The 27945-nt window shown below is 52.8% G+C and overlaps 1 protein-coding gene across 1 annotated transcript; it reads left to right on the forward strand.

Annotated features, from left to right (window-relative positions):
* Positions 1-588: 588 nt before the first annotated feature.
* GABBR1 (gamma-aminobutyric acid type B receptor subunit 1) lies at positions 589-27945 on the forward strand. The gene is made up of 23 exons (XM_065885857.1): positions 589-624; positions 1066-1159; positions 1837-2040; positions 2802-2987; positions 4378-4398; positions 5875-6035; positions 9399-9533; positions 9903-10073; positions 11136-11237; positions 11818-11883; positions 12327-12518; positions 17496-17738; positions 18362-18425; positions 19695-19772; positions 21121-21271; positions 21767-21899; positions 23214-23330; positions 23427-23534; positions 23928-24021; positions 24670-24797; positions 25371-25499; positions 25702-25845; positions 26498-27945. The coding sequence occupies exons 2-23, from the start codon at positions 1066-1068 to the stop codon at positions 26669-26671; spliced, it is 2895 nt and encodes a 964-aa protein (XP_065741929.1). The 5' UTR covers positions 589-624; the 3' UTR covers positions 26672-27945.

Consider the following 27945-nt stretch of genomic DNA (forward strand, 5'->3'; position numbering starts at 1 on the left):
GTCTCACCCCGAACCAGGGCTGCCTTCTCTTTGTGCAGCCGTCTTTCTCCACCTGCATCCCAGATTCCCTGTCTCAGCGCCAGCTCCTCGACCTTTGGCTCGGGCACCCTCGCCCCCACCTCAGCTTCCAGTGGTCTAGCCTGCGGGTCCCCGCGCGTGTGTGCTTGTGCACCGGCGTCCCTCTCCCCTACCTCGGAGCCCGGCTCCCCTGCCGCCCGCCCCCCGGCGCTGTGGGCGGTCCAGGGCGGGGCTGGGATCCGGGCGGCTCCCGGGGCTCGGGTTGTGGGAGGTGCCCTCTCCCCGGTCTCCCCCCGCCCTGTCTCCTCCCGCACCCTCCTTTTTCCCTCCGCCCGGGAGCTTTCCCCGGTCCCCGGCGCCGCCTCCTTCCCTCCCGGCTCCCCGCTCCCGCGGCCGCCGCTGCCCCGGGGAAGGAGAGACGGGGGTGGGGTTTGGGGGAGGTGAAAGAGGAGGAGAGACCCTGGCCGGCGAGGAGCCCGGATTCGCGGGGAGGAGGGTCGGGAGGAGGGGGAAGGTGGAAGAGAGAGGAGGGGGGAGCGGGGAGGAGCGGCGGGGCCTGGGGCCTTGAGGCCCGGGAGAGCCGGGGAGCTGGGCCGGAGCGCCGAGGTAAGAGCCAGGGCCCGGGGGAGGCAGTGCTTGGAGAGGGGCGCGCGGGGAGGGCCGAGCCGGGGGTCGGGGGGCCGCGGGAGAAGAGGAGCGGCGGGGAAGGAACCGGGAGCGGCGAGGCGGCCGATCCGGGGAGCGTGGGGAAGCCGGGCTCCGGCGAGCCGCGGGGGCCGGGGGAGAGGAGGTGGTGAGAGGTGGAGTCCCGGGAGGGTGGGGGGGGCCGAGGGAGGCAGGAGGAGGGTGGGGACAGGCTCTCTCTCCTCCTCTCCCCCCACCCCGCGCCGGGCTCCGCCCCCGCCTCCTCCACGGGGCGCTTTTCGGGTCCCCGGGCTGAGCCGGGTCGGAGCCCGGGAGGCGACCGGAGGGAGGCCGGGCCGCCTCCCGGGTCCGGGCCAGCGCCGGCGGGGCTCGGTCCGGTCCTCACGGCCGCCTCTCACTCAGATGCTGCTGCTGCTGCCGCTGCTGCCGCTGGCGCCACTCTTCCTCCGCCCCCCGGGCGCGGGCGGGGCGCAGGCCCCCAACGCCACCTCGGAAGGTGCACCCTTCTCCGGCGACCTCGGGCACCCCTCCACTCCACTCCCCCTTTCCTCACATCGCCTCTACTATCCCGTCGGCCCTACGTAGTATCCCGGCCTGGCAGCCCCGTCTCCTCGGCCCCACTTTACTACTCCTGACCTCTTTTCCATCACCCCGCATTATTACCCAGCACCCGTTTCTCTGGCCCCCGGTTACCACACTAGGCCCCCTTTCTGTGACCCCGCATTATTCCCTCAGCCCCGCCCCTCTTTCTGGGCCCCCCATTGCTACCTCAGTTCCGCCTTTTCCTTGGTCCCACCTTGCTGCCCAGGTGGCCTTGTAAGACCCCCCCCCCATGCTAATTCAACTCAGATTCTCCTTTAGCCTTTCTTAGCAAACTCACTCGCATAGCATACCCTTTCACGATTTCTTAGTTACTTTTCTCCATTACCCCAACCAGCACCCTTCCCTTCCCACTTGTGAGCTCCTTGACCCTGGCTCATTCCGTTGTGTCCTTCCGCCCAGGGTCTGTACCCCTCCCCACTCTCACCCTCTCGCACCTCATCCCATCCCCTTTGTCCTCCACCTGCCCGTTGACCACGCCCTACCCTCCCCTGCCTCCCGCTGCTGACTCTGCCTTTTCCTTTTTCCCCACCATCCCTCTTTTTCCGCCTGCCTCTGGACTCACCCCCTCAGGTTGCCAGATCATACACCCACCCTGGGAAGGGGGCATCAGGTACAGGGGCCTGACTCGAGACCAGGTGAAGGCTATCAACTTCCTGCCCGTGGACTATGAGATTGAGTATGTGTGCCGGGGGGAGCGCGAGGTCGTGGGGCCCAAGGTCCGCAAGTGCCTGGCCAACGGCTCCTGGACAGATATGGACACACCCAGCCGCTGTGGTGAGTAGCCTCTCAAAGCCCCTCTCCTCTTCAAGCGAATTCTTCTTCCTGTCTCAAACTTAGCATCATTGCTTGCAAGTCAGCACTGTAAATCCAGTGTAACTAAATTCACAAGTACATTTATTGAACAACTACTATGGAAGAGGGGCTTTGCTGTGTGCAATTGCAGGCAGCAAAGTTAGCAGCCTGCGCATTTTATTTCATCCTCCCTTCATTAGGCCACTGCCCATTTGAGAAAATAACTTGGTTATTCATCTTGTGAGTTAGTCTCTTTGAGGATTATTAGTGGCAGATTATGCAAAAATATTCTAAAATGATTTCATCACATTTTCGAATACTTGTCTCCAACGGAGAGACCATATACCCCCAAACTAAAACCCAGTTTAACATGAGTATAAGCCAACGATAATAAGGCAAATCTGACTGTGCATCTAAAGTTACATACAGCCACACATTTCAAAGCCAAAGAACCGCCCACTGTAGCTGACTCTGAAGAGGTCCCATTTTATGTGCTTATAGCTCCATCTCGGGTTCCTAGGATGGAAATGCTTTTTCTTTTCTTTTTCTGTTTTTTGGAATGCGTGGATGCTTACAGGGTTAAGGGAGGAGTGGCGGCTATAGAGAAGCTAATCCTTTTAACACGTGCTTTCCTGCAGAGTAGGACGCTTGTGGACCCAAACTCAAATCTGAGCCCCCTCCCTGCTCCCTAGGGGGAAGGAGTCTTCTCCAACTCGCCTGTCTCTATTTTCCTGTCTCCACAGTCCGAATCTGCTCCAAGTCTTATTTGACCCTGGAAAATGGGAAGGTTTTCCTGACGGGTGGGGACCTCCCAGCTCTGGACGGAGCCCGGGTGGATTTCCGGTGTGACTCCGACTTCCATCTGGTGGGCAGCTCCCGGAGCATCTGTAGTCAGGGCCAGTGGAGCACCCCCAAGCCCCACTGCCAGGGTGAGGGGAACAGCTGCCTGCATGCAGCAGATGAGGACGCTTGTCAGAGGATGGGAGTGGGGTGGGAATGGATGGTGGGGAAACATAGGGTGCTATACAAAATGGGGGGCATGGGGGAGGCAGAGGTGAATGCTTAACACTTTCCTCCATCCACCTGCCTCAAACTTGCTGCTGCAGTCCCCCGTGTCCACTTTATCTATGCTGGTGGCTTCCTTCCTTTACCTTTCTCTTTTTTAATATCTTCCCCGTGCTCCCAATCCTTGGGTCTCACATTTTCTCCTTTCCTGTGAATCTCTCCCTCCATCACCCTTCTTAAGGTTTAACTCCTCCAGTTTTCCCCAGCCTCAGTTCCTTTCTCGAAACTTAGAACTTTCTATGCATAACCTTCTTCTAGAATTGATCCCTCTCCCTTCATTATATACCTGAATTATTGTAAAGACTCAGCAATAAATCATATATCATATTTAGAAAAATCAATAATATTGAAAAGACTATCCGGGGTGGAAAATTATCAGGGTAAAAATTTAAAAGACTTAAAAGTGGGGGCAGAATTGTCAGAGTATTAAGGACAACCAAGGGATGGGGTGGGAAGAGGACAGTCCTTTTCTATACTTCCTGGACAACCTCCATCATTCCCCAAGGGAATCCGTCTTGTGTCCACCACCCCCTTTTTTCCATCTAGTTCTGCGAACTTCCCCCTTTCCTGGGCACCCAGATTCTCCCTCTGCAGTCTTCTCTCCTGGGATGCAGGCATACTTCATGCTTCCTCTACCTTTGTAGACACTCTACCTTTCAAGATCCTTGGACCTGGCTTTCCTCACTTAATTATTCTGCTTGTAGTTTACCATTCCATTCTGGAAAGTGGGACTCCCAGCCAGGGGTGGATTTACTACGAAGCTAATGAAGTTTAAGCTCCAGGGTTCCTCACTTACACAGGCCTCTTCTTGTGCTCGAATAATGTAGAAGGTTCTAATAATGTGTTCACATGGTCATAGGTTTTTGTAAAAATTGCAAAAGTAAGATATTTTAACAGCAATAGTTTCAAATCAATTGCATTTGTAATTTTTTTCACTTAAAGAGAGACCCCCAAATTTTATAATATTTAGGCTCCACAAAACCAGGATCTGCCCATGTTTTAGCTGTTGGCACACCTGTCTCAAATTCTGTTGTCCTATGAGCAATAAAAGAAAACCAACAAGTCCTGACCCACAGCCCCACCTTGCTCTTATCCCCAGGCACCTTCCCCTCAGAAACGCAGGCTTCTGCTCCCCACCCCCCCCACCCCGGTCTTCTTCGGCATGGACAGGTGTGGGAGGGGGCTGGGGATCAGGCCTGGGAAGCTGGGCACCACTGGTAACTCTTCTCTGATCCCCGTCTTTCCTGCTGCCAGTGAATCGAACGCCACACTCAGGTGAGATCGGAAACCCTCATCGCGTGCACAGCAATCCCCTTACCCTTCACTCTTCACCCTCCACCCCCAGGGATTCTGCCCCTAGGCTATGAGTTCTCATCCTTCCCATTCCTCCCCCACCTTCCCCCACCCACCCCAGTACGCGGCTGGCCCTTTCTTTCCCTACCTGTTTCCAGCCTCCAGTCCCGGTTTTCTGCGAGGCTGCGGTCCCTCCCATCTCCCCGCTTGGCTGCACGCCCCTCGGCTCCGCCTCCTCCCAGACTCCGCTTCGGCCTAATGGCAGAGCCCCAGCAGGGGGCGGCAGAGTGCTGGGAGACCCGGAGCTTCCACCTCGTCCTCCCCTGTGGGGTTCCTTCCGACCTTCTCTGGAACCTTTCCCTGCCTGCCCCCTTCCTAGGATTTCACCTGCTGACTCCATCAGCCTGGCCCAGCCATCTCACCCATTGCCAGGCCTCACTCTCCCTCCTTCAGCTCCTCCCCACATCCTTTCCTTCCCTACGCCCTTCCCCTTCTCTTTTATCTCAGTTCCTTCTCCCAGCACCCTTTCTCAGCCTCTGTCCACCGAGCCCCGTGTTCCCTTCCTCTACCGCCATCACCTCCCCCTGTACCACGGCCCTCCCTCTTCCCCACCCAGCTCTCCCTCTGTCTCCAAAACCTTTCCCATCGCCCTCTCCCTCACCACCCTCAGTCCTTCACCCCAGCTATTCACACCCCCATTAAGACGCTTAGGCGCCAGCCCCTTTTCTCTCGCGTCCCACTCTCGTCCTCCCCTTCTCCATCGCTCGCCTCTCGTGGCTTCAGCCTCCCGCGGCTGCCTCCGCCCACCCCGCCCTCCCGGCACGCCCCTTCGCCTCGTTCCTCCACCAATGTTCCCTTAGGTGGGATCCTTCCCTTCCTCCTCCATCTCTTTCACCCTAGGGGTCGCATCCTCCCTCTCCTCCCCTCCTCTCACACTGTGGTTCCCACAGCGGCGCTCGCCTCCATCCCCGCCCGCTTCCTCCCTCCCTAACTCTGCCCCCCCACCCCGGCTGCCGCGCGCCGCCCTTGACGTCAGAGCCCCCTCCCAGCCCTGCATCTCCCTCCTCCTCCTCCCCTCGGTCGGTCAGTCAGTCCGCGAGGAGAGTCCGCGGTGGCGGTGGCGGTGGCGGGAGCTAGAGCCGTGGGGGCCGTACGAAGCCAACCTCCCCTGCTTCCCCGAGGCCCTGTCCCCCTCCTCCGCACAAAACCAGGGATGGAGGCGCTTCCCCGACATCCCCTCAGCAGCCCTCCCCGGGAGAAGTGTCCCCCCTGAGCTCCTCCTCCTCCCCCAGCAGCCACCCCCGCCCCCTGCCATGGGTCCGGGGCTCCCCTCTCCCCGGCTGGGGTGGCCACTGCCGCTCCTGGTGGTGATGGCGGCGGGGGTGGCTCCGGTGTGGGCCTCCCACTCCCCTCATCTCCCGCGGCCTCACCCGCGGGTCCCCCCGCACCCCTCCTCAGAACGGCGCGCGGTGTACATCGGGGCGCTGTTTCCCATGAGCGGGGGCTGGCCGGGGGGCCAGGCCTGCCAGCCCGCGGTGGAGATGGCGCTGGAGGACGTGAACAGCCGCAGGGACATCCTGCCGGACTATGAGCTCAAGCTCATCCACCACGACAGCAAGGTAGCCCCGGACATGGGAGTGGGTGGGAGGTGGGGGGCAGGGGGCCAGCTGCATGTACCTTAGCGTGAGTCGCTCCTGGGGTTGCCAGGCAGACCCCTCCCATGTGTGACTAGCAGAAGACAGGCTGGGGGTGCGCGAGCTCGGGGAGAGTCTCAAGGGCTGGAGGTTCAAGATGAGGGTCTAGGGGTTCAAGGTGGTTAATCACGCTGCAAGGCTGACCCTTCTGCTCCCGGAGACCCTTGGAAGTGCCGGGTGGTTGGAGAAACTGGGGATGGGTTTGGGGTATGAGCTGATCCAGTTCCTCCAGAGAGTAAACTAACCCTGGGATGGGTTGGGGGATGGAGGGAATGAGGCGGGAGCTGGATCTGGGGTTTACATTTACCATGGTAACAAGGTAAATCTTGGCAGCAGGTCGGAGCTGGAAGGAATAGGGACCCAATGAGCAAAATTTGGAGGGACTTGAGCGCTCTAGTTTATTTATCACAACAAACAGCAAGGTAGCTGTGGTCCCTACCTGACTCTTTCTCATCGCTTCATCCCCAGCCCTGTCGCAGATTCCTGGATTGTGGGACTATATGGCATATTATGGTTGGGGAAGGCTAATGGTCAAGGGATGGGCAGAGGCACTAGGAAAATGATGTGATTACAGGTCCACACAGGAGCCCCCGCAGAGCATGGGGATGGTGAAGAGTCGGGACGCAAGGAAGAGAAAGAGAACAGGAAAGAATGGCAGTGGGGAAGGGGGACCACCAGGAGGAGGGCTGGGGACAGCGAGAGACCCTGGGGAGAGACCCTGGGGCATCATGTGGAACTCGGCTCCTAAGTGTCTTCCCTGCAGCACTGTGGCCTCTGAGATGTGAGAAGGGAAATGGGATGTAGGGTTAGGGGGTGGGGAAGAGGGAGGGGGGGAAAGTAAGAAAATTTGGGTCCAGGGGTAGTAGGGGATAGTCCTGCAAGATTCCTTTCCCACCCCTATCCCCTACATGAATGATTGGGAGTATGGGGGAAGGATGTGGCACATGGAAGGAAGGCGATTTGGGACCTCAAATCTATCTTCTCTCATAGGAGGCCCCGGAGACTTAAGGGATTGGGGGAGAGTGAAAGAGTACAGAGGGGAGCCCTTGGTGATCTAACACCTGGGGTGGACTGAGGATTTATATTCGTTCTTTAGAACAGCAATCTACACCTAGATATAGGTATGTGAGGAAGGAGCGCGCAGAAGCGGGGTTGAAGATAGGGCGCTTGGGGAGAAGACGGCACAAGGACTCTTAGGGAACTTTGAATCCCTTCTGATGCTTTTACAGTGATTCTCAAACTTCAGTGTACCTAAGCATCCCCAGAGGAGTTTGTTAAAAATACAGGTTCTAAATCCTTGGTCAGGGATAAGTCCCAAGGATCTGCACTTTTTCCAGTCAAAATCCCATGAAGCTAACCCCAGGATGCCTGTAGGAAGGGCCGCAGGGCACAGCAAAAGAATTAGTTAGGGTAGGAGAGGCAGGAAGAGAAAGAGGGTCAGATCCCGTGGAGGAGTCAAGCTTAGGAGAGCAAGAGAGGTAACTGGCTACGGGGCTTGGGGGGAGTATGGGGAGAGGGACAGGGAGGGATGGGTGCAGGCTTTAGAACAGGGGATTGAAGGGAGCTAGGGGAGCCCTGGGTGTGAGCTCAAACTCATGCACCATGACAGGTGATTCCCTGGAGGTGTTGGGGAGCAGATGGGGACCCAAGAGAAGGGGGGCTGGAAGAGAAAATAGCAGAGGCAGCGAGGGGGAGATGGAAAGGCAGACAAACTGGAAAGTGTCGTTTCCTGCCTGCAAATCCGGATCCTTGCTCCTTGCGAGAGCAGCAGCGGAGGAAGTCTATTGGAGAGGGGGTGAGAATCACGCGGCGCAAGGGATGTGCGGTGATGAATAGGGCGTGGAAGGGGAAAGGGGTGTAAGAGAAGGTCGGGAAGGAATGAGGAGACAGGAGAGACACTGGAGTAGCGTACATTGCCCTGTTTGCCTGTATCTTATGTGTTCTTATCTGTCCTCATTGTTTCTATTAACCTTCTCTTCAGACAAGAAAGAGAGGGCCACAGAGGGCCCTTGGGAGAAGCTGGGGGCAGAATCTGGAGTGTTAGATGCGGGAAGGTGGGACGTGAGAATGGTAAAGATACACAAAGATGCCCAAGTGGGAGGGATGCAGAACCTTCCAAACGCGCAGTGGAGCAGACACTGAGCGCTGCCCTTAGCAGGGGTGTGGGTGGGCGGGCAGCAGGGAGCTGGTTCTTTGGGCCAGCCTCCCCTGGCTCCCCCTTCTCCAACTTCCCACCGTGTCCCAAATGTCAGGCCTCAGTGGGAAGCGAGCAGGCCCTAGGGGGCCTTCTTTATTTCCTTCTGCTTGCCCCCCACCCCCATATCACCCTCCCCAGTCCCCTCTGTCTCCTGTCTGTCCCCTCTGCCCTGGCTCCCCACTGGCTTCCATTTCTTCCCCACTTCGTTTGGGGCTCCAGCAGCTTCTGAAATGTCATATTTCAGCAGGAGGGGAACAGGCAGTGGGAGCTCCATGGCTGGCTCTTCCTCCCCTCACTTCCCCTCCTCCCCTCCTCCCCTCCAGCGCCTTGTTTACTTTCCCAGCTCCATTCTTCTCTTTCAGGCACCCCTAAAAGCATCTGGTTTCTTGAGCATCCCATTCTATTTATTCTCCCCAGCTCTTCCCTCATCCTTGTTTCTCCCCACCCCCTTTTGCCCCTGAATGTCTTTTTTTTCTAATGCACCCGTCAAATGTCAGAGCCCAGCAGGAGGACGTGGATCCACTGAGCCAGGACCCCCTGGTGGTCCTGTCCCTGTTCTCTCCTGTTTATTTATCTCTAGCCCTGAAAAAAGAAGAGGGAGAAAAAATAGTAGGTGGGAGAGGGAGTTTGCAGAGGTGAGGGAGGACTCTTCGTAATATGGCTTTAAGGAGGCTGTCTGGGGACTTGAGGAAAAATTTATTCATATTCCTGCAGACTCTTTTCTACTCACAGATGTTTGGAGCATAGAAACCTGGGGAAAGGGGGCGGGGTGATGGAGCGAAGGTAGGCTAGGGGATGTCTGAGGATGCGCTGAAAGGAGGGAAGGCAGTGTTTGCATACACACTGATGGGGGGTGTGCAGGAGAGGATGTGGGTAAGGCGCCAGGTGGAAGACAGAGAAGGGTGTTTCACGAATGAGGGGAAAGGAGACTCAGGAAGGAGAAGAAATGGTGATAATGACAAAGGGGTTTCAGCAGAGGGATAGGTAGTGGGGGAAGTAACTAGGTTGTTGGGGGAAAAGAAAAGAGTAGGTGTTGCAGGGAGGGTAGGAGCCCTGGGGGAGCTTCCCTCATCCCCGTCCTCCTCGTTCAGTGTGACCCAGGCCAAGCCACCAAGTACCTGTACGAGCTGCTCTACAATGACCCTATCAAGATCATCCTCATGCCTGGCTGCAGCTCCGTGTCCACGCTCGTGGCCGAGGCTGCCAGGATGTGGAACCTCATTGTGGTAAGCAAGGCCCTGGGGGCCAGAAGGTGGGGCTGTCCCCTGGGCTGTACTAAAGAGGGCGGGTATTGCAGACCACAGCGGGCCCACTTCCGAGATAGAGTCCTTTGCAGACCTGAGCTAGTTGGCCTCCTAGCAACACTGGCCTGCCAGGGCTGCAGCTGACCTGCTCTCCATCAGAAGGAGTGGAAGTCAGCTCAGTGAAAGGGCACCCTGATGGAGGGGGCTTTTGAGAATCACTTTTCCTTGGGCAGAGGTAGGGAGACTTGGATAGAGTGAGAGAATCCCAGAGGCGGGGAGGGGTTGAAGGAATTCTCGGCAGCTCTTAGTGAGGCTGCTGTAAACACGCCATCCTGTCCCCATCTCTCGTAGCTTTCCTATGGCTCCAGTTCACCGGCCCTGTCAAACCGGCAACGCTTTCCTACGTTCTTCCGAACTCACCCGTCAGCCACACTCCATAATCCTACCCGGGTGAAACTCTTCGAAAAGTGGGGCTGGAAGAAGATTGCCACCATCCAGCAGACCACTGAGGTCTTCACCTCGGTGAGGAGGCACAGGGTGAAGGGAGCCTTTGCTCAATCCCAGCACAGAGAGATGTGACACGGGATTCATTGGGGGGGCAAAGTCCTTGATTCTTTATCAAAACCCCACATTCCGAGTGGGTTAAGTGCATGTTCTTCCTGTAGCCGGAGGAATGAACAAGTTGAGTTTCTGGGACCCTCTCCAACTTTCTGGTTTTAGGATTTTTTTTTTTTTTCTTCCTGCTTTGAGGCTCTGTCCCGCAGACAGAGAGATTCCAAGTGACCCAGTTCTATTAAAGTAGGTTCACTCTAAAGTTGAGGCATGATAAGGGAGAGAATATGAGATAAGAACCTGTGGAAGTAATAGATTCCAGAGGCACTCAAGGGGAGGTGGTGGGCGTGTGTGAAGAGAAGAGAGGGAAGAGAGAGGGAGGACGGAGGGAGAAGGAGAGAAGAGAGAAGAAAGAGGCAGACAGACGCATGCATGTACATGGTCTGGTAATTGATTCAGAGATGCGGACATGCAAGGAGAGGTGGAGGGGAAGAGGGAGACTTGTGGGGGAAGAAAGGAAACACCTGGCTCTATACCCAGAGAAGACAGTCTGCTCCCTCTCTTTAGTTCTGTTCTTTGGGTCCTCTATTCACTCTCGTGTTCAGTGGCTCTTTAATCCTCCCCCCAACCTTCTCTCAGTGACTCAGGACATTCTCTGAGCCTTTGTCTGTCTGCCCACTTGCCTCTTGAGGTTGACATCATCCTGCCTGTACTAGACCCTGCCTCGTCTTTTCTGGTTCCTCTCTTTTCCTTTCCCCCATTTTGGCTGTCAGGTAGGAGTGGGGTGATGGGGTGACTTCCCTGGGCACAGATCCTCAGGAGGGGCTCACCAAGCACCTTCCCAGCTGGAAGCTACATCTTAAGACTCCAGATGCTTTCCTTCGAACTCTCCCCACCGGGGACAGGGCTGTTGAAGGGAGGTTCAGAACGGCTCTTCCTTTGCTCTGAGAACGCAGCCCCCTGTACTACCTCCGGTCTTTACTCCTTTGTGCACCCTGTGTCTTTTCTATTTGCTCCTCATCGCCACCCAAGACTCTGGACGACCTGGAGGAACGGGTAAAGGAGGCTGGAATCGAGATTACTTTCCGTCAGAGTTTCTTCTCAGATCCAGCTGTGCCCGTCAAAAACCTTAAGGTGGGATGGCAGGGGGTGATGGGCCCAGCCTGCAAGGGTCTGGGTGGGGAAAACAGTGGTGGGTTGGAAAGGAGAGTCACGCAGGGACAGGTTTTGTTTTTGTTTTTTTTTGGTATTGAGGTATAATTGACATATGACATTGCGTAAGTTTAAGAAGTACAACGTGTTGGAACCTCCCCGGAGGTTCAGGGGTTAAGACTCCGCGCTTCCAGTGCTCCCACTGCAGGGGGCGTGGTTTTGATCCCTGGTCAGGGAACTAAGGTCCCACAAGATCCCACATGCCTGCACGGCCAAAAAAAAAAAAAAAGTACAATGTGTTGATTTGGTACATTAATCTATTGCAATTTATTACCGTTGTAGCATTAGCTAACACCTGCATCATGCCACATAATTTCGATTCTGTGAGGCAATAGCATCTCCTGGGGAAGTTTAGCTCCATCTTCTGGCTGACATTTATCTACTACCCATTGAACAGAACCCTGCACTAAGCACTTAGGGACAGGAAATCAAAGCTGTGAAAGTGCTTGGCTTAGTCCCTTCCGGCGTCCCTCAGAAGCTCTGTTCTCTCTCCATTCTGTAGCGCCAAGACGCCCGGATCATCGTGGGACTTTTCTATGAGACCGAAGCCCGGAAAGTTTTTTGTGAGGTGGAGTTGGAATCTGAGGATGGAGGGGCACTGGGTGGGCTCTTTGCCTTGGGTGTCTCCTGGGCTGTCCCCTCTGCATCTCTGAACGAATGATCGGAGGTGAGGATTAATACGAAATCCCTGTCTGTTGGCTCTGACTCCACACCTTGTCTTCTCACACATGTGACACTCTCTCCAGGTCTTATTTTCCTATCGCTTTGTGTTTCTGGAGGAGCCTGTGAATCCCATCTTCCCTGCCTGGCTGGAAAAGACCACTTAAAAATAGAGGCTGGGGAGGCACTTAGAAGGAGGAGGAGTCCAGCCTTCCCTACTACCCCCAGACTTGTAGATTTCTTGTTTCAATTCTCTGCTCTTCTCTGAATCTGAAGAGGCTGCATAGTGTCAAGTGAGATAAGACAAAGAAACAAAACAAAGACCCAGCCCCGCTCCTCCTCTGCATTCAGGTGTACAAGGAGCGGCTCTTCGGGAAGAAGTACGTCTGGTTCCTCATCGGGTGGTATGCCGACAATTGGTTCAAGATCTATGACCCGTCCATCAACTGCACAGTGGACGAGATGACCGAGGCGGTGGAGGGCCACATCACCACTGAGATTGTCATGCTGAACCCTGCCAACACCCGCAGCATTTCCAACATGGTGAGTGTGTGAGGACTTGGAAGCTGGCACCTGGGCAGATGGAGGGGACTGAAGGGGTCTCTTAGGTGAGGGGAACAGGTATGGAGTTTGGAGGTCTAGGAAGGCAAGGGGCGTCTGCCTACCCAGAACTTGTTTGCATCGCGTTTCCTGTGGGTTCCACCTCTGCTGTGACTTCCTTGGGCAGAAAAGAGAGAGTTATGAGAGTGGTGTGTTCAGTGGGCCCCTGATGAGTTGCAGAGCTGTTACCATGGAAATAAGGAGCAGTCGGCAAGAAGTCAAATGAGGGAGAGGCGTTAATGACAATATAGATGCTGCATCTGCAAGCACACCTTTATAGGAGCGCTGTTCCTGGGCAAAAATTCGTTTTATTTTCTTGGTGACTTCAGAGCACTTTAGAGTTGCTTAATATTCACTCCTGACTGATACTCAATTAGCTTGGCTTCTGATGCTTTTTTAATGATTCTCTTTTAGAATTTTAGAAGTAGAAGGGACTTTTGAAATCAGTTAGCCCCAGATAGCTGGTTAGTGACAGACGTGGAGCTAAAAGACACACTCTCTGGTGTGGGAATCAGCCTACAGGTGAGGGGCACAAGTGAGTAGGGTGTGGTGTGGCGGGGAGACCGCTTTCTTGCTCTGCACTGCATCTTAAAGAGTACGAGAATCTTGGGTGAGCTTGATAAGGGCAACCTATGTGTCTGCTTACTATTCCAAGTGTAGCCCCAGGTCTGGAATACCTGCTTTGGAGAGCATGCTAGGGGCGAGTGAATGACTGTAAAGCCACCCTAATATCTTATTTGTTAAAAGTTGTAGTAATAATCACTTTTATGTAGTAAACCAGGAGCTTAGATACATGATTTCAGTGATCCTCGTTGCAATACTCTGATGTAGACTTTTCATTTCCATTTTATAGACCAGGAAATTGAGACTCAGAGAGGTTAAGTGATTTATTGCAGGTCACCAGCTACTGAGTGGTGAAGCTGGAATTGAATTCTAGTTGAATCTAACTCCAAACCCTCTGCTCTGTCACCTCCCATGGAAAACCCTGAAGTCTCACTAACAAGCTTGTACTTTTATCAGCTAACACTGTTTAGCAGATGACAGTTTTTGAGCAAGGGAGAAATAAAATCCAGGAATTTTATTCTGCCGTGGATTGTGATAGAAAGGTCAGTTGCCACAGGTACTCTGATCATGGATACTGTCCTGGGACATTTCCAAGGGATCTTGGTTGAAAACTACGATGGAAAAATTCTGCAAGATCACTTCCCTGTAGAGCACCTGAGAAGTGAGTTGTCCCTGAGAACCTGTGGAGGTAGAGGAGCTGGTAATCAAAGCCAGAACGGCTTGTTGGTACCCTGAGCCCAGGACCTGCCAATAGTGGCTTCTGCCCCATAGCAGGGAACTAGAGGAGCTCCTGATAGGACACAAGGATTTGGTTGGGGGTATAGGGGGACTTCTGGGCTTTTGAACAGGATGAGCTGGAGGGTCTCTTTCTGGCTCTTCATCTCTAGAGAAAGATGGTGTCTGCCTTTGAGGTCTAGAGCTACTGCTAGGCCTGCTCAGTAGCCTAAAATGCCAGGTGAAGAGGCCAAGAGTTTTCAGAGGGTAGATGCCATCTTAACAATTGACTAGAGAAGAGGTTGTAGATGAATCAAATAGGACCAAGAGAAGTGGACCAGAAGCAAGGGTCGAGTCTATGGCCCAGAGTCAAGGAGATTTAGAAAAGAAGCAGAGTTGCCTTCACTCTGTAAGGATGGCCTTATGTTTAGATCAGTAGTTCTCAAACTTTAGCTTCTGTCAGAACCACAACTGGGCTTTTCCCTTGGAAGTTCTGATTCAGTGGGTCTGGGGTGGGGACAGGGACTTCACATTTCAACGGGCTCCCTGGGGATGTAGATGCTACTGGTCTGGGGAACACACTTTGGGGACGCTTAGGGCGGTGGTTTTCAATCAGAGGTTGCAATGTTTAGGGACAGTTTTGGTTGTCACAACTGGTATCTAATGAGTAGGCCAGGAATGCTTCTAATCAACCTGCAATGCATAGGATCGTCCCTACAACAAAAGATTATCCCGCTCAAAATGGCAACAGTGCAGAGATTGAGAAACTCTGGTCTAGAGAAAGAGTTTTTAGGAGCCAGATACGGGAGAGTGGATTAGAGTGGTTTCGGAGAAAAGTAGCTCTGGGTTGGAGCTGTACTAGAGATCAGGTACGAGGCAGCACACCTGGGGGTAAGATTGTCAGTAGATTCTGATTGGGATAGAGGTCCCGTCAGACCTGGGTATGATAGAAAATAAAAATCTACCTCAGGATACACATTTTAGATCACCGTTGGGCACCTATTCTCATGCAGAGAGACAGCCAGACAGGGCTGTTAAAAATTTAGGGTCGCAAATTTGTACTTGGTCATTTCACTAATTTCTATGGGTTGCAGAATTTGTGTTGTTCAGTTTTCCTTAAGCCGCCTTGTAACATTTGCATTTGAAAATTTACAACCATCTTTGCTGACCCAAAGGGGAGAGATTTTTTGGTAATTTTAGTCATGGGTGGGGACAGTGGTGCCCCCAGTGGCCAAGTGTGTTAGTGACCTGGAGCCAGCAGAGAGTATGAGGATCCGGGCAGGGGACGGTGACATGCGGAGCAGATGATTCTCTTCCCATCTGGGTGATTTTTGGATGCAGTGTTTACTTTGAACTGAAGGTCGGATGGACTTGGAGGCTGAAGCATGACTCAGAAAGTCTCAGGCTATCTAATGTCTGTCAACGGGTGCTCTCAGAGAGAGACATTTCAGCTTACAGAGACAGTGTAGGGTAGTTGGAAGAGTATGGACTTTGAATGGGTTTAAATCCCAGCTCTTCCACTAGCAGTATAACCTCAGGCAAGTGAAACTGTTCTGTGTCTTAGTCTCCTTATCTCTTTCTAAAATGGGCATATAATAGTATTTACCTCATTGGATTATTTGAGAATTTAATAAGTTGATATATGTAAGGCCAATATAAATGTTAGCTATTATTATGATTAACATTATTCTGTTTAAGGAGTGGTGATATTAATGAAACATTTCAACAAAAGAATTAAGAGGACTTGGAGATTTCAAAGAGTCTAAGGTGATTCTAAGGTTTCAATCTTATAAACTGGGGAGTGTTGGAAAAACAGAGCTTATTCTTAGATACTTATAATTTCAGGTTATTGATTATATAGTTACAAATGCCTTAGAGACAGTTGGAGATTCAGGACTTGAAATACTGAGCTGGAATTATAGATTTCAATGTTAGTAACAAAAATGAAGTTGAAAGAGAAAATGTAACTTACTTTATACCCAGCATTTTATACATGTTGTTATTTCATCCTTATAATAACTCTTCAAGGTAGTTAATATTATTCCCATTTTAAAGCTGAATAACTACATAGTGAGGTTTAATAACTTGTTTCAGATTATATAGCAGGTAGGTGGATTAGTTAGAACTAGAAGCCATCCTTCCAGTTATCCATCCAATGGACATTTTTCTTAAAGACAATTTTTTGGAAGCAGATTAAGTTCACAGCACCATTTAGAGGAAGGTACAGAGATTTCCTGTCTGCTCCCTGCTTCACTCATTGATAGCTTCCCCCATTATCAGCTTTTCCCAACAGAGTGGTTATAGCTGATGAACCTACGGTGATATATCATTGACACTCAAAGTCCATTGCTTACATGAGGGCTCACTTGGTGTTTTACATTGGGTGGGTTTGGATAAATGTATAATGACATGTACCCACCAAACAGAGCATTTTCACTGCCCTAATCTATAGACACTTATTATTTGTCCAGAATGGGCTGGGCATAGTGCTGGATGCTGAGGTTTAAGAGCAGAATGGAACCTGGTCCTGTCCTCAAGGGGAGTAGAGCCCAGGCCTTCCTGTCTTCAAAGCCCAGGCTGCTTCCACTGCACCACACTGCCCGTCCTTTGCATTTCCCACTCCCCCGTGTCTCCAGAAAGTTGAAAAGAAGGAAAAGTGGGCAGGGCACCAGGAACAAAGATTTATATGTATTCTTCATTCATCTATTCATTTCTTCATTAGAGTATGTTTGTATTTTAATAAATTCCAAATCTAAACAGAGTTGTGTAATGCCCCTGTGTATTACCTGTGCCATGCCAAGAGGTGGCCACTGAACCTTTCCTCGTACAGTTTCTGGGAGATAAAGAAGGGCAGAAGTGAGTTTCCCCATTATATGGAAGACATTTCCACAAACGGAAGCAATTTACTTACAGTCATTTAGCTAAACAATGTTACTGCCAGGTATAGAAATTCAGGTCTCTTGATCCATTTCATGGCAGAGCTAAAGGAGCTATTATTCTTTTTAGCTTTCTTGGAAAAAAAAGACGGAGGGTTGGGAAGGGTGTGGGTAAGGATTGAATAATTGACTTCAAATGTGTGAAGGGTGTTCCTGCAGTCCCAAGTCTTCTGAAAACCCTCCAAGAGACAGTGAACTGAAAGCACGCGAGGTTGGCAGGAAGTTAGCATGCTAAAGAAAAATCTTCCTGGTTGACAGAGTGAGGAAGGCTGTGGTGTCACCTTTTCCGGGCTCTTTCAGAATTGGAGGAGCTGTTAGTTCCTGCGTCAGCTCTATTGGGAAAGTCTGAAGGCTGACAGAACACCAACGCTGCCACCGGCCACTGGCGTAGCCAGGTCTTTGCTTTGCCCTCTCTGCTTTCTGTCCTTTGCTGTTCACTATGCAGAGCATCTATTTATTAAACTTCTCTGCTTGCAGTTCTGAGCTAGCAGCTGCGCACACTAAGGCCATCGGACCCAGCTAACTCCTGCTCTAGTCTAGTAGCTTCTGATCTGAGACAGACACGTGGGTATAGTTAAAGATGTTGAATGTACATACTCTCAATCTGACAACGTGCACGCAAACCATCCTTTCAAGTCGAAGTGCCGGAGCAGAATCAGAAGCCCACCCCCACTCCAATCCTTTCCTCCTGTTCTTCCCTCCCCAGACGTCCCAGGAGTTTGTGGAGAAACTGACCAAACGACTAAAAAGACACCCTGAGGAGACGGGAGGCTTCCAGGAGGCACCCCTGGCCTATGATGCCATCTGGGCCTTGGCATTGGCCCTGAACAAGACGTCTGGAGGGGGTGGCCGTTCAGGAGTGCGCCTGGAAGACTTCAACTACAACAACCAGACCATAACAGACCAAATCTACCGGGCAATGAACTCCTCGTCCTTCGAGGGTGTTTCCGTGAGTTACAGCAGCCCCTCACTTGCCTCTGTCCTCCCATCCAGAGAGACCCTCCCAGCTCCTTCTCCTGGAGACATGCGTTCTGTCTTTCTCATTTACCTCTCTGCAATAATCGGTCTCAGACCGGGGAAGTGGGAGCCCCCAAACCAGAAAGCCCCGTGGAAGGCTAGAAGGGAAATGGTATATTCCGTTTCTTTCAACCTCTCCCCTCACTTCTCTTCAGTCCCGATATTTATGAGTCAGATGAAAATTATAGGATTTTAAAAGAGGAAACAGCGTGAAAGATCATCTACTTATTCCTTTTAAAGTGGGGGAAAACAGCGTCCAGAGGGATTTGGTGGCTTTCTCGGGTCACACAGCCAGAAGCCAGGTCCCCTGGTGCTCTATCTGGGGATTTTTCCCATTCAAATCTCCTGGGTGAAGCTTCTTTTCAAAAGAATAATGTTTCTAAAATCTAGGGTATAGGCATCTGGGGTATGTCCTATATGCAGGCAAATGCCATAAATAGAATTCATTCAGAAGCTCGATTACATCAAAAACATAAGGATTCAAAGAGTTCCTGATGTTCTTTTTTGCTCTTGCTTTTATCACTTTGCCTTCCTCCACATGTTTCTCCCCCTCAGGGCCATGTGGTGTTTGATGCCAGTGGCTCTCGGATGGCGTGGACGCTCATCGAGCAGCTACAGGGTGAGCACAGGGGGGTGAGGGAACGGGGAGGTCGGGGGCCAGGCTGGGGCCGGGCTAGGGCACCGTCTGGGAGGAGGACACCAGGAGGAGACATCAAAAGATTGCCTTCGTGCCTCCCTACCTCCTGCCCGCTCCTCTAATTGTTTTCATCAAGCTTCTAAATAATAATAATAGTAATAATAATAATAATGATAATAAAAAGCTTAGCTATGGGTGGGTTTCTCTGAGTTGCAGTGGTTGTGCATGCAGATTGAAAACAGCCACTCTCCTTCCCCAGTGGCCCCCATTTTGATTTGAAAGATTTCCCTTCGGTGGCTTGAGTTGAGTGGTTCATGAATTGTTAGTGGCACACTCATAGACTCAAGAAAAGCCGAATCGGGGAAACCTTCTATTTTTAAAGGGAATCCATTGCATTTCCTTGATTTGTAAATAATTATTTCTAATTTTTCTGTAGTGTGTATAGTTTGGCTTTTCTAGATGATATTTTCTTATACCTTAGCGCACTTCACGTATTTGCAAAACTTCTGAATTCGTTTTTCAACTCCACCCCCATCTCAGCCTCTTAGAGCAGGGCCAAAAGAACCATTTCTTGGCCTCCTGTGAAAAGTTTCTTTCTTTCCTTCCCCCCACCTCCCACACCCTGTCAGATCTTCTTTGTAACCAGGACAAGAGGGAATAGACTTCAGTCATGGTCAAAGGGGTGTGAATTGGCTTTAAAAGGGAGAGTTATGGTAACTGGGGCAGCTCTAGAAATCTTAGGAGTGACTGAATTTCACTTCGTGGCTTTTTAAGAGGCAGATGCAACTTGTCTAAGGAATTAGAAGCCAAGTCAACGGAAGAGAAATTTCTAAAATTAAAATGAAAGCCTCTGGGAAAATAGATCCTGTGATTCTGTCTATCATGAGAGGGGGAATAAGCAGAAACACGTTGAAAGGTTTAGAAGCCAGAATCACAGTGAGAGACATCTTGCTGAGGTGTGAGCCTGTGGAATGGGTGGCAGACATACTGTACAGCCTTCTTCACTGAAGGGCTTTAAGCATATAAGATACTCTTATTTGTTTGCGTTGCCTTGGAATCCACCCTATAGTGCTTTTAAGTCAGATTGCTGATTCAAGTGACCCCCAGGTCCTCCCAAGTATCCTTCAGGGGCTCAGGTGAAGGGAAAATCAGATACGGCCATGGAGAACTACTTTAGGGAAGTGGGAGGTTGAGAATGCCTGGGATCGGCTCTTCACCTACCTGTGGTCACTCCTATGATCGTCCATCCAGGTGGCAGCTACAAGAAGATTGGCTATTATGACAGCACCAAGGATGACCTTTCCTGGTCCAAAACGGATAAGTGGATTGGTAAGTGGATCCTGTTTATACTTTCCTTCAGCCCCTCTGAACAATTCAGAAAAATGGTGTTTGAATGAGGGTGGGGTGGTAGGTGCCATTAGGTTGAAATATGCCGGGAGATGGGCCAGGGGCTGGGTTTCAGAGAAAGGGAATAAAACCACCAAGACGTGGGTAGGGGAGACTGGTGTATTTGGAGAGGGAATAGGCGGTTGGTAGCAATGCACTCTTAAAAATAGTACCTTGCTGGGATGACTGGGGATTAGAGGCAGGGGGTGGGAAATGGAAACTCCATTTGGGTTTCCCAGATGTTCTGGTGACTTGAGGTATCTAAACCAGCTACTTTAATCCTAGAGTTGCCTCTTCAGCTTTGATAGGAAAATGGTTGCTTAAACTGTAGGAGAGGCTGCAAAACCTCATTGAATTGTCTTCTGCTGAAATGTGCTTTTTAAAGAGAAAAAGGAAGCAATTATGTTCTTTGTGTGCTTGGTGAGCTAAATGATAGGAAGTGGGAAAGATACTCGAGGTGGGCGAAAGGAGGGCTCTATTGATCAAACAAAGGTTTGGCATCTTGAGGAGGGAGGGGAGACACAGCCGTGGAAGACAGCTGCCATCTGCCCTGCCCAGCTGAAATCTAGTAGTTCTCAGTACTGCTGGAGTTTGGAAATTTTTTTTATAATTTGAATTTAGGACAGTGTCTGTATTGCTATAAATGCTTCATGGCCTAAATTACGCTTTTTTTAAAAAAAGCTAAGCAAATTGAAATTAGTCTTTTTTTTTTTTTTTCCTTTTTTTGAACTCTTTGACAAGTTTGAGCTTCCCTTTAATAATAACTGAAAAACACCTTTGGGAATATCGCCCCGACAGCAGTAAAATCACGGATCCATTTTTGAAAAAAATTTCCTCCTGAGGTTAGGAGGCCAGACTCGGTACTTTGAGGGACTTTAGCTTCATGGTTCTATGATTGTCTTTTGCAGCTTTGGATTTGAGTTGTAAGAGACCTCATACCATTTATTTCTCAGTATCCCCTTCTTTCCCCTCTGTTTTCCTTTGCCACAAGAAAGACAGAAAAACACAAAGAACAAACAGTAACGAAAAAAAAAAAAAGACTACAACTTCAGTGATACAGCTCAGCTTCTAGCTCCATCTTCTAGTCTCATTTCTGATTGTTTCCTAAGAGCCCCAGCATCAAAGAGCATTTGACCTGCAGCGGCCCCTATTCAGGGCAGTTAGGGTCTCCTGTCCTCAGAGCTAAGACCTGGGTGCCCATCAGCAGCTTTGTCCTTCTTCCCTTTCTCCCGTCCCACCTTCATCCCTTTGTCCTCCCTCCTTTCTCGTCCCCCTCCCCTGTGCCATGCAGGAGGGTCCCCCCCAGCTGACCAGACCTTGGTCATCAAGACGTTCCGCTTCCTGTCACAGAAACTCTTTATCTCCGTATCCGTTCTCTCCAGCCTGGGCATTGTCCTAGCTGTTGTCTGTCTGTCCTTTAACATCTATAACTCCCATGTCCGGTAAGTTTCTCTTCTGACATTTCCCTGTCCTTTCTGCTTCTCCAAGATAACAGTCATTTGCTTGAAGGGAGTGAGAAGGAAACTGTGTAGCTTCTGAGGCTGTGCATCCTTGAGGTTTCCACTCTGAATTATTGCTTTCCCAGTGACCAATGGGAACAAAAAAGGAGAAACCAGCTATAACTCCCATCCTTGCTCCAAAGCAACTAACGGGAAAAAAAAAAAAAAAGCCTTTGGGACCGGGTAGCACAGTGTACGGCTCTAATAGATTGTGTGTGGCGGGGTCCCGTGCAGGAAGCCCTCTGCAGCCCCGCCACGACCCAGCTGGCTTTGTCTCTCGAGGCTCCGCTGCCTGCTCCAAACCTGCCTTCCTCTGCCCGCGGCCCTGAGGTTGGGGTCAGGCCCTTGTAGGGCGTTTGGGGAGCTGAGCCTCCCTGGAGAGGAGGGGTAATTCTGCTCTTCTCCCTCTCCCACCCTCTGCCTCTGCCTCTGCCCTAGTTACATCCAGAACTCACAGCCCAACCTGAATAATCTGACTGCTGTGGGCTGCTCTCTGGCGTTAGCTGCCGTCTTCCCCCTCGGGCTGGATGGTTACCACATCGGGAGAAGCCAGTTCCCCTTCGTCTGCCAGGTGAGGAGGGGGTGGCAGGTCCCTTGCAGAGCATGGCTCTCCCGGCCCCTCAGGAGTGCCTTCTGTGATGCGCCATCCCCTGCCTGTCCTTCTCCTTGTCTTTCCCTGACCCTTGTACCAGTTCCTTCTCCTGGCATCGCCCCTCTGGTCTCTGTCTGGCTCCGTCCCTTCTTTCTGTGCCTCCAGAAGTTTTCATTCTGGAGCTCGCTTGTCAGTTCCAAGGTTGCCATGGCATGTCTTGCAGAGAAGAGGGGGAAGGTATCGAAGGCGAAGGAAGGGGGTCTTGCGCAGAGAACCCTTGGACAATGGTGGCCTGTCTGTGGCATGGGGGCTGAGAACAAGAACTGGGGACTTCCCGTGGGAGCCTTAGTTGTGGTTCGGAAGGACGGAGGTGGGGATCTGAACCAACAGCAAGGAGAGCTGGGGGAAGGGACCACTCTCACACAGGGAGGAGGCCTTGTGGGACTCTTGGTACGTGGAAGGTTCTGGGGCTGCTTCAGCAACAGTATTGGTTTGGTTCTCTCTTATGCTGGTGGGAAACACCCACCCTTTTCCCTGCCCCTCCTTACTCCTTTCTCCTCTGCCCTGTGCCTGTCCTGATCACGCACATGGCATTTGTGCACACATACACCTACAGTTCCTCAGAGGCTCTCTGTCCCCGGTGAGACCTAATGCAGTGGGAGAGCAGACAATTAGCTGCAGTGACATATGAGAGGCTTCTGCTGTGGGAGCAAAGAGAAAGCAGCTCACTGTCAGAGTAGCTGGGCGGACCTCACCAAAGGCGGCATTTGAATAGTGAAGGATGCAGGGGATTTTGTCAGCTGGAGAAATAAAGGATGGTTACTCCAGGAGCAGAGGGAGCATCCTATGGGTAGCAAAGACTCAAGGGTGAGGGCGAGCAAATGAGCAGTTCAGCAGGGCTGGAGCACGGGGCAGGTGAGGGCCTGGGGGGAGATGAGCCTGGGAATTTAGGTGGGACCGTGTTGTGAAAGGCCTCTTGCCACATCTGGAGGTGTTCAGGCTGTGAACACATCAGGAGGTGTTCACCTGTAGGCACTGGAGAGCAGTCAGAAGTGACTAAAACCCAGTCTTTTAGCACGATCACCCAGGTGGCAAAGTAGCAAAGGTGGATGGGAGGAATTTGTGAAAGGTAGGGAGACTCGCCACCACCCCGCTGCTCCCCTTCCCCCCGGCCCCCCTACCGGCTGCGTCCCGCCTTCCTTGTCATCTGTGCCCTCCTACAGCCTGCCCCATCCTGGCACAGTCCCACCTGTTGCCCCGCCCTGTTCTTTCCTGCCCTCTCTCCTTTCCTAGGCCCGCCTCTGGCTCCTGGGTCTGGGCTTTAGCCTGGGCTACGGCTCCATGTTCACCAAGATCTGGTGGGTCCACACGGTCTTCACAAAGAAGGAGGAAAAGAAGGAGTGGAGGAAGGTGAGCTGCTTCTGATGCCTCGGTCCCTAGCGCCTTGGCTCTCGGGGTTTGGAGGACCCCCACCCCAACACGCCTGTACTCCGTGTGTTCACCCAGACCCTGGAGCCCTGGAAGCTATATGCCACGGTGGGCCTGCTGGTGGGCATGGACGTCCTCACCCTCGCCATCTGGCAGATCGTGGACCCTTTGCACCGGACCATTGAGGTACCGCTTGGGAGAAGGCCCTGTGGTCAGGAGGCCGAGGGGGGCTCCGGCGCTGCATGTGGTCTTGAGGAGAAGAGCCGCTCGTGGGAGGTGTTTTCCAGCCCAGTGCCTCTCAGCAGCTCTACCTCCTTCCTGGAGGGAGCTGCACCAGAGGCTCTGGATTCCTCTGAAGAAAGGAAGTGGTGGGGAGCTGGCAGGATGTGCAGACTTCAGATATCATGGAAAGTGGGGGAACAAGCACTTTTAAGGTGTTTAGGCAAATGCTCCCGGGATCTGGCATCAGAATTGAGGATCTCATCAGAAAGAGGGGGCAGAGTTGGGAGTCAGGGATTGAGCAGAGGTGGGAAGGGGAGGATGGCAACCGTCTTTCCTGTGGCCCTGTCTCTCCCTTAGACTTTTGCCAAGGAGGAACCGAAGGAAGATATCGACGTGTCTATTTTGCCCCAGCTGGAGCACTGCAGCTCCAAGAAGATGAATACATGGCTTGGTGTGTGGGACGTGGGGGAAGATGCCACTAAGGCAGGGGGTGGGGTGGGGCAGGGACAGTAGCTTTGGAGGGAGAAGTGTCTTTGGAAAAAGGCAGAGAGCTCACGTGCACCCAGTGCGAATGGCCTCCTGTTTGTCATTGCACTAATCTTTTCTGAGAATGGGGAGAGTTGGTCTTTTGCGTGAGGAGCTTAGGTCTAACGCAGGGATGAGGCAGAGCTTGGATTCATCAGAGGGATCAGTGATGATGCCTCACCCTCATCTCCAGACCTGACACCATCTCTGTCTGGTCAGCTCCCTGAAGTAAGACCGGGGCTGTGAGGGGTCAGGCCCCCTTTGGCCTTTTTAGCATCCCTCTGACCTATGAGCACAAATGGCAAACCTACCCTCAGTGTGGAAAGCCGTCTTCCCACCTGGAGAATAAGGGAGTGAGACACTGTGTGAGTGAGGTCGGGGCGAGTTGGGTGGACAGTGGGGGCAGCGGACAGGGAGGGGTGTGCTAGGTCAGAACGGGTGGATTGGAGAGGAGGCCCCCTTTTCCTTGTGGGGCGACCAGGAGGAGTAACAGCAGGTGGAGAGCACAGAGAGCAGGGGAGTGAGTGCAGCCTGAAGGTCTGGTCGCCCGCGTGACCCTCTCCTGCCATCCTAGGCATTTTCTATGGCTACAAGGGGCTCCTGCTGCTGCTGGGTATCTTTCTTGCTTATGAGACCAAGAGTGTGTCCACCGAGAAGATCAACGACCACCGGGCTGTGGGCATGGCCATCTACAATGTGGCGGTGAGCTCCCCGGACCCCTGGCATCGACCCTGGGGACGGACTATAGCAACCCAGGTGGAGTGGCCTGGGACGAATCAGGTGCCAGATGTGGGGTCAGCTGGGTGGAAGTCTTCAAACGTTTTTTAATGTCTCGGATTTGTTAAGCTCTTTACAGTCTATGAAGCACACATTAATCTTCATACAGCCACCCAGTGAAGTGGATATTAGCATCCCCACTAGATAGATGAGGAAGCAGAAACAGGTGAAATTACTTGTCTGTGGTTCACAGGCTGGAACCTGGGTCGAGATTTCCTGTCAGGGATGCCCAGGGACTGGCTCTCGGGGACTCTGATGTGTGTATAGAGGTCCTGGGAGCTCCTGCCTTGAGGGAGGGGTTGACCTAGAGCTGAAGCTGGGTTGGAACAGTTTGTTTGGCATTCTTCTCAACCTAGAGTTGAGGACGATCCTGACTTTGGGTCCTTTTCAAATGGAAACTTCCCCAGGAACCTGTCACCATAGACTCTCTCCCGGGGAAAGACCTCGGCTCTCGTCTGAGCCGGCAGATCTGCGACCCCAAACATGTTCTGCCCCCAGGTCCTGTGTCTCATCACGGCTCCGGTCACCATGATCCTGTCCAGCCAGCAGGATGCGGCCTTCGCCTTTGCCTCTCTCGCCATAGTTTTCTCCTCGTACATCACCCTGGTTGTGCTCTTCGTGCCCAAGGTGTGGTTCTGGGTGTCCTCCCACCCTCTCCAGCCCGTGTCCCCTCCATGCCTTCTTCACATGTCCCCTCCTCCCACTTCATCCCTTGTTTCGGGCCCAGCTTGTTCCTCTTGTTTTCGTTCTTTTCAACTGCAAGCCAGCGTCAGCTAAGCACTGACACAGTCCCTGCTCGGCCATCCATGCCCCTAACCTCCACCCCCAGATGCGCAGGCTGATTACCCGAGGGGAGTGGCAGTCAGAGGCGCAGGACACCATGAAGACGGGGTCCTCGACCAACAACAACGAGGAGGAGAAGTCCCGGCTGTTGGAGAAGGAGAACCGTGAACTGGAGAAGATCATTGCTGAGGTGTGCGGTGAAGGCAGGGCTGGTGGCGGGTCGGGGAGGCCCACGTCTCAGGTCCGGCTTCTGGAGGCAGAGTCTGAGATCAGCCTTCCGGAGCCTGTGGTTTACCAAGGGAGGGTCTCAGGAGACAAGCGGCCAGGGAGTGAGCGGAGGAGGACAGGGAAGGGGAAAGGGTGGCGCTGGCCTCAGGTAAAATCGGGTGCTAGCCTCGGCAGGTGGGGGCGGCTCTGGAGCACAGCTGCACGGTTGGCTTCACCTGTGGAGGAGCCGAGGGGGTGGCCCTGGGCTGGGGGTGGCTGGCTGCGGGCCTTGAGTGTACCCTCCAGTGAGAGGGGTCTGGGCAGGTCCCCAGGGTGTCCACTGTGCCCCCGCTGTAGCTAGAGGCCAGCGCAGTGTCAGGCTGGGGGGTGCTCAAGCTGTGTGCACGGACCTGTGTCCCCTCCCCCCAGCCCCTGTGTCTCCCTGATCTCTTTCCTTCACCTGGTGCCCCACTGTATTCTTTCGGCTCTCCCTGTTCTTTCCCCCATGCCTCGCGTTACTTTCTTCTGCCAGTCTGCCCCTGCGTCTCCCACACAGTTTCCTCTGCCTCTCTTTCCCTCCCCCAGCCCTTCCTGACTTCCTGTCTCCCACTCGCCCAATTGTTTTCTTCCTCCAGAAAGAGGAGCGAGTCTCTGAACTGCGCCATCAGCTCCAGTCCCGGCAGCAGCTCCGCTCCCGGCGTCACCCTCCGACACCCCCAGACCCCTCGGGGGCCCTGCCCAGGGGGCCCCCTGAGCCCCCCGACCGGCTTAGCTGTGATGGGAGTCGAGTCCACTTGCTTTACAAGTGAGGGCGGTGTAAGGGGAGACAGGCCAATAGGCGGAGGGAGAGGGAGAGGGAGAAGGGGAGGGGGTTGGGAGGAAGCAGGGGATACCAGCCCCAGGTGGGAAGAACACTACTCCGTCCCACCTCTTGTAAATACCTGCCCCTCTGCAAGCCCCGGGGTTTTCTGGGTCTCCAGTACTCCCGGAGCCAGGCCCTGTTCTCTCATTCGTTCGTATGATTTTCTATCTCTACTTCATAACCTAGTTTGTACCTGGCCTGAAGCTTCTCACTCACTGGCTCCTCAGCAGCCTCACTACATACACCCTTTTCTTTTCCTCTGTCTCGTTGCCACGGCAACCCCACAGCTCCCTTGCCTTTGTGCTCTGCTCCCATCCAGCAGGGGTCTCCCCAGAGTGCTCTCTCTACCCTAACAGGGCCTGGCCATTTCTCGCACCATCCTAATCTCCTTCCAACCCACTTGCCCCTCCACACATCCACAAGTTTTGTTCCTCTTGAATTTTGCTTCTGCAGGGCACTCATTCTTGTTGCCAAGGCTCACATTCTCCTCTCTGCCAGACACACATTCATCCTCCCCTCCCCTGCTCGTTCCCACTGCACAGGCTCCTGTGTGCGCACGCGTTTCACACGTGCTTTCTCCACCCTTCCTGTGGCCGCATGTGCTCCATTGTATTCCCTTCCCTCAGGGCTGTGTGTGCCCCTCTCATGGTCATGGGTGTGTCCTCGTGAGGGCATGTGTGGGTGGGCGTGTGCCATTTGTCTAGCATGTCTTCCCTGTGTGCACACATCCAAGCTTATCCATGCACTTTCCCTGTGTGCCCTCGTGGTGCCTCGCGTACCCTCTTCTTTCTGCACCTTAAAATCATTCTGTTCTTCTGACAGAGTCATATGCACCCACCCTGGCCACTGTTACGCACTTTTCCCCAATTCATGTTTGGTGTGGCTGCCCACATCCTCTCTTTGTCACACTTGGTTTCCGCTCGCACTCTCCAGCCTCTCCTTTGCGCTCATGGACCACCCTCGGTCCACACTCACAATCGTCCTCTCCCAAGAGTGCTCCCTTTGGTTTTGTGTTTTTCTGGGGGAAAGAAAGGAGAAGAAATGGGGGCGGGTTTGGGGAGCTGCTTCCAGTGGATATTCGGTGAGAATCCTGACCAAAGGAAGGCACCCCTGACTGTTGAGATGGAAGATGGTCCTATGGGGCGGGAGGTAGCGTCCCTTTTGCACTGTGGTGTCTCTTGGGGAAGGAGCTCCCCAAATCTCAATAAACTAGTGAACGGA

Source organism: Phocoena phocoena, chromosome 10 (genome assembly GCF_963924675.1).
Source record: "Phocoena phocoena chromosome 10, mPhoPho1.1, whole genome shotgun sequence".
NCBI classification, from domain to species: Eukaryota; Metazoa; Chordata; class Mammalia; order Artiodactyla; family Phocoenidae; genus Phocoena; species Phocoena phocoena.